Below are 6262 nucleotides of genomic sequence, written 5' to 3'. Positions count from 1 at the left end.
AAGACAATCAGTTCTGAAATAATCTTTATCGAGAAGTTTCGAAAGCCAAATACAATACTAGGGATAAAAATTGCGATAACTGAAAAGGGACAATAAAAGACTAAAGAAATTCATGATAAGAATTTTTTAAAGATTTTTTATGTTAATGATTTTAATATTTTCTAAATCTGTTCAACAACATTTTGCAATATATAATCCATTTCTATTACCCTAATTGAAGCTGGAACTGCAAATCTATTATTAGTCAGTACATCAATTACAATCGTGAAAATATTTGTTTTGAGCTCTTTTGGCTCATTGTAGAGCTTTCTTACAAATTGACGAAAGGTACGAACGAACGTAAAGGGAGCACGTATTTCATTTTTACAAAAACAGTTAAAAGAGTCTTTCTTTTATCCAGTAAAACAGCATTCTTTTCTAAATCAAGTTTATTTAAAAAAAAATAATATCGCAAATAATACACGATTATAATATAATCTAACAGAGAAAAAAAGTGTCAAATACACTTACGTCCGATACGTTATTTACGTAAACCACGAGTACACACATTTCCGCGGGATTTTTTTAAGCACGAGTTTCACGATTAACAATTCAATGACATTATTGAAGATCGTTAGTCTAAATTTAACGACAAGATTCACATTTATTGCGTAAACCCCTGAGGGTTTACGCAGTATATATTGGACGAGTGATGTAGTCTTTCGGAACACCGGATGTTATTCGGAACACTTCTGTTCTTTCTATGACCACCTTTCAAATACATGCGCAATAGCTATGACCACCTTTCAAATGCATGCGCAATAGCTTACTAATCTGTTGAATATGCATTAGCATCTTAAGTTGCTATAGAGATATTTTACGTATGATCTAAAATTTATTATGATATAATATTTTCTTGCACACGATTACAAGCTGCTAATATCAACCTACATGCGTAGTATTTTAATTAGTCAAACGATGTAACCAGCTGTGTTTAGATATGAGATAAGATTTCATGTAAACAATGCGCTTTATATTCTGAACGAGAATAATTAAAAATAAAATCTTTAGAAAGAGTTTTAGTAGCATTTTATTTTAGATTGTACGTTTTGTGAAGATGTACATGTTGTAAAAACCAAGCTATTTTTTTTTTACTGAAATTAAAGGGAAGTCTTTCTTGCATATGATTAAATTACAGTTATTTTTTTGGTTAAATATTGCAACTTTAATAAAAAAAAAATGGTTATTAAAAATAAAATTAAATAGATATTGAATATGAAAAAATAAAATATTTTGAACGAGAACAATTAAAAATAAAATCTTTAAAAAGGTATTAGCACTATTTTGAAATTTTACGTCTAGGATAGACCAAGGACATGGAAATATAATCATAAATATGTGCCTCTAATAGGTGTAAAAACGAGGATTTTTCAAAAAAAAAAATCGTTTTTTGAAAATAACGTTAAAATTAATTATGAAAGTTATGTTCGTATTTATTTTCAGTAATATTGCAAATTTAAAGTTATTTTCTTTGTTTCAATATTGCAACATTATTTACTTTTTTTTTAAAACAAGGAGGTCACATAATAACCTCTGAATCCTTTTCGTCATTAAAATGCGACTGATAAGTATATAGATATTCAATATGAAGGGGGAAAATAACCGTGACTGAAATCTAAATCTTAGATTTATTTTTAAAAAATACACACTTGACCATGCAGATGTAAGAAATGATACTTCAAGCAATGAAACAACTAATTAAATGTGCCACTTTAATTACGACTGATAACCTAAAAATGAATCATGCATGCATTTTTAGCAGACTTAACCAGGTCGGCGATAAGATATCGAAATATAAAAAAGAAGATGTCAATGAGAAAACTATCTACAAGAAACCAAAATAACACAGAAATACAAACTATGGGTCACCGTACGGCCTTCAACAACAGGCAAAGCACGCAACGCGTAGTCGGCTATAAAAGGCCCCGAAATGACAATGTAAAACAATCAGTCAAAAAAGAAAATTAACAAAGTCCGTATCATCGTATGCGTAACTTAGTTGCTCACCAGAGGAACGCTACGCAAGCGTTTAAATCCGCGTTCCATAAGTTTGAAGTACGTCGAAATGCATTTGGGTATAGGCTTGGTGAACGCTTTTACTTCATGAAAATTTTAATGGAACATAAAAAATTTCATTCAGCTCAAGCGTTTGTCAAGCGTATACTTGTAAACTGCACGCACATAATATACACGCTATACGAGCGTTGAAAACGCTACAGATAAGTTTGAGACACATACAAAAATACGCGTCGCCTTAAAGCTTTCATTCAGGAGAAGAAGTCCGATACGGGTGAAATTCTTCAAACCTACAGAAGATATTACACCCTCTCCAACCATGCAACATGGGACTAGACATAGAAGTACAGGAACCATTAGTTTGAGCTGTACAAGATCTACAAAAATATCCCGCCTGCCTCAAAGGTGCATAGGATCGACCATGTTCCAGCACTAATGATACAAGTACCAACCAGAGTTACAATGCCGTGGTTGTAAGTCTTTAAAGGCATGCACCGAGCGGCCTCCAAAAATGAAAAAAAAACACTATTTAGTCGGCTATTAAATGCCCCGACCATTAAGATTTAAAAACAAAAATCAAACAAAACTAAACAGCCTTATTGATAACAAAATAATTTACGAAAAAAACTTGACCGACATGAATTATGAACAACAACCACTTCACTACATGTTCCTGGCTTTATAATGGACGTTGGCACATAAACAATGTGGTGGCCATAAATCTAACCCTCCCAAATGAACCAAACCTTAAGGACAACACATGAAGAAAAAAATGTAAAATATCAGTTGCAATTCGCGTCCCTAAAAATATGGGTACGGTGCACAATAATCACTTACATAAAAAACAATAGACACAAATCACTGAAATAATCGCACTTACCGAAAGCTTGTGAACATTTAGACGAATCAGTGGACATAGACGGACTGGTAAACATGTAAACAGACGGGCGAATGTGACAGACGTATTGACAAACATTCACATATAGACAGACCTGCAGTTGGGAATGTAGAAAGACTAGGAGAAACGATTAGGTACGCTTTACGCACACCCAATACACGCTTTAAGCTCGTTGTGCACACGATACAGATATGATTGACAGGTTGAATGCATCAAAATTACTAGCGTATTGGTAGCGTGCATGATTTTTTTTTTACGACGACCGACGTACGTCGGATCTATACGTTGATGTGTGAAGCCGGTATTACATTAAATAAACAGGCAATGTCAGTTTCTAATTCTTATGCACAACAAAAGTAATATAAGACAATACATCTTTATTAAACAATTATCTAATATATATATAATCATGATAATGCCAAACAAGCATTTGGGTTTACGATTGCATTTCTTTTTTTAAAGAAAGCAACTTGTTTTTATTTGTTACAGTACACTTTCAGCAAATTATCAAAGTGGAATATCAAGATTTGCTATAAAATGATGATACAATTATTTTAAAAAGTAATGTTGAATAAATCTAAAAAAAAAAAAAAAAGACTTTGTATATCAAGAAATGAATCTACAGTTTTACACCATATATATTGTGGATTTTATAATGACGATTTAACAGTACACATGTTTGGAAGATAGACACGAAGTTGTCACTTATCGTCCAGTGGGTAATATTTCATGAATGTTCAGGACTTAGGCAAAACGCAGTTATACGCTAAAATAACCGTTCCATTGCTCCGGTGTATCATATATCACATTTAGGCGATGGTTCAAAAGTTATGAAATGAGCACCAGCATATGGAATAGTATAAAGATCATCCTATTTTTTTCATTTTATTATTTTAAGCGTTGCAAATTATGAATCAAGGAAGTATTTGTATTTCTGTTAGGGAAGAAGACATTTGTATTTGCTTTGATATTTTCTTGGGTTAAACAGTGCAACATTGTAATATTAAAAGTGGGGGAGGGGTCGGTTTTTATTTTTCTAGGGGACATTTTTTTCGTCTGACAACTCTATATTTAGAATACTTTGTAGTGTTACCTCCTCCGACCTGGTGGTATCAATAATCATATTCTAACCTATCGTACGTCCCGAAATCCTAAATATATCTCAAGAAAAATCCAATTTAATAAGTGTCGTAGCATGCACGATTATTGTCCGAAGTTCCACGACTATTGTATAAATGTGTCAAAATAAAGGATCCCTAAAACGAGTCTTACGTATGATTCGTCAAGCATACGTACCTTTCGTCAATTTGTAAGAAAGCTCTATTAATTACACATATACCTTATTTTCAGAGTACATAGCAATACACAGAAGCAATGACTCAAACGGTCTAAGTTCTGTCGCAGGTGATAAAATATACACAAAGAAAACGATTTATATGCCATCCGATGTCACATTGATAATAGAAAGAAAAAAATGAAATTGGCATATTTTAACTTAAAGTAATTTTGTGATAATTTGAATTTGGATGTAACGCGTCTTCTGATTAGGTGACTTCATTTTGTTTATCAGTTCATAGACAAAATTTCGTCGTTAAAGTTTTTCCATGATTTACTCCGGTTTAAAATAGAATTAAAAATTAAATAATAAACAGTGATTGTAATACCTTTTCTGCCTAATCGAAATAGCATCAAAAAATGTAGTGCACACTTTAAATAACCCGCTACGCAGATTATTTAGTGTGCATCGTTTTTTTTATGTACTAGTAATTTCTTCATATACAGAACAAATATTAGTCATTCCTTAAATGTTTTACACTTAGTTTTAACAAAACAGATATGACCAAAAGCCTTACCCCTAAAAGAAATTTAACTCACATTTATTTCTTAACGCTGACATTTTATCTTGCATCTTGCAAAACAATTGGAAACTATCTGTTTGATGGAATCTTGATTGATAAAAAAAATATTGATGATACTAACTTGAACATAGGATTGTTTTACAGTTTGAACATTGTTCATAAAATTGCATAAGTTTGAAGACCTAAAACTGTCCTTATCTTACATTTGCTTTCTTTTCTTTTCTTGAAATTGTATTTTTTTTTATATATGTTTCAGAGTATTTAGAACGTTTCAATGAAATGTCAGTGGTTGATGGGGTGGTTGGTGAGTACAAATTTAAATACATGTGAGCTATAAACCATTTAATTACTCTAAAGAACTTTTTTGTACCATGAGATACTGAATTAAAATCAAAGGAATCCTATTGAAGGCATCTTTAAACTTTCAAAATTAGGAAAAGGATCTTCAATAGGCTCTTGCTTAAATTTTTCCAATACAAATCAATGAAATCGGAATATTTGCCTGCGTACTCATTAATCCTTTGAATTCGTGACAATGCAGGAACAAAAAGGTCTAAAACATAGATATGTTTTATAATTTATTAACAGAAATTGAAAACTAAAAACTAGAATCTTCTTTTTCAGTCTCTTGGATTCTTTGAATTTGTCAAAATCGTCATTTGTGTTATTCTTTCAGATGAAGATGACAATATTTATAGGTTTTTTCTTGAGTTGACTGCCACTTATGGTTTGAGTTGGACTGTATTTCTTGCTGATCTAGGATACAATTCTAAAGAGCTATTAAAGTTGCCAGGAAACCTGAGAGATATGTTTTTCTTTCAATACTTACTACATTGGCTTGAAACAGTTACACGGCTAGGATTCAACCCAATTGAATTCATGTACAGAGCACTGATAAAGACTCAAGACAAAGACCTCATTAATAAATTCAAGCGTCAAATTCAAAGTGGTGAGTATGCATTAACCAATTTTGTAATTTTAACTGTTTACAGTTACTTTTATTCTTACATGCCAAAATATAACATTGTGTGTTCCTTTTCTTGTTTTTGAATAAATTGTGCATTTCATTAACAACAATATACACATTGAAATAAAATTGGAACACTTGCAAAGAATAGAGCTACTAGTGTTCATTCGGTATCAGTATTTTTCTAAAGATGATTTGCTGCAAAATGCATATGGATACTATTTTATTACGTTGGTATTTGGGTAACAATGCACCAGTTATGCCGAATATTAGAATGCAGTGCACCAATTATATTTTCATGCACCAAGCGCTAGTAAACTACTGAACTTTATGTAATGATGTGTTTGCGTATTATCTGTTTACATTGTTTATGCACCTTTGTATATTTTATATTGATAACATTAGTTGAAATACTTGAATTCATTTCATGTACTTCAATGATGATAACTGTGTTTGAAAGGCGCCCATATAAGTACATGTGAC

General features: G+C 31.6%; 1 protein-coding gene across 1 annotated transcript in view; it reads left to right on the top strand.

Moving 5' to 3' along the window:
- The window catches only part of LOC139502413 (uncharacterized protein MCAP_0864-like), an 87946-nt gene that overhangs the window by 68607 nt on the left and 13077 nt on the right, over positions 1-6262 (top strand). Inside the window, exons 1-2 of the mRNA XM_071291864.1 lie at positions 5073-5116; positions 5489-5761. Of these exons, the coding sequence (XP_071147965.1) occupies positions 5092-5116; positions 5489-5761 (298 nt within the window). The 5' untranslated portion in view covers positions 5073-5091. Of the gene's footprint in view, positions 5117-5488; positions 5762-6262 lie in introns of the transcript that reaches the window.

Source organism: Mytilus edulis, chromosome 14 (assembly GCF_963676685.1).
Source record: "Mytilus edulis chromosome 14, xbMytEdul2.2, whole genome shotgun sequence".
Classification (NCBI taxonomy): Eukaryota; Metazoa; Mollusca; class Bivalvia; order Mytilida; family Mytilidae; genus Mytilus; species Mytilus edulis.
Note: the sequence above shows the minus strand (reverse complement) of the source record. Positions and strands in the feature narration are given on the sequence as shown.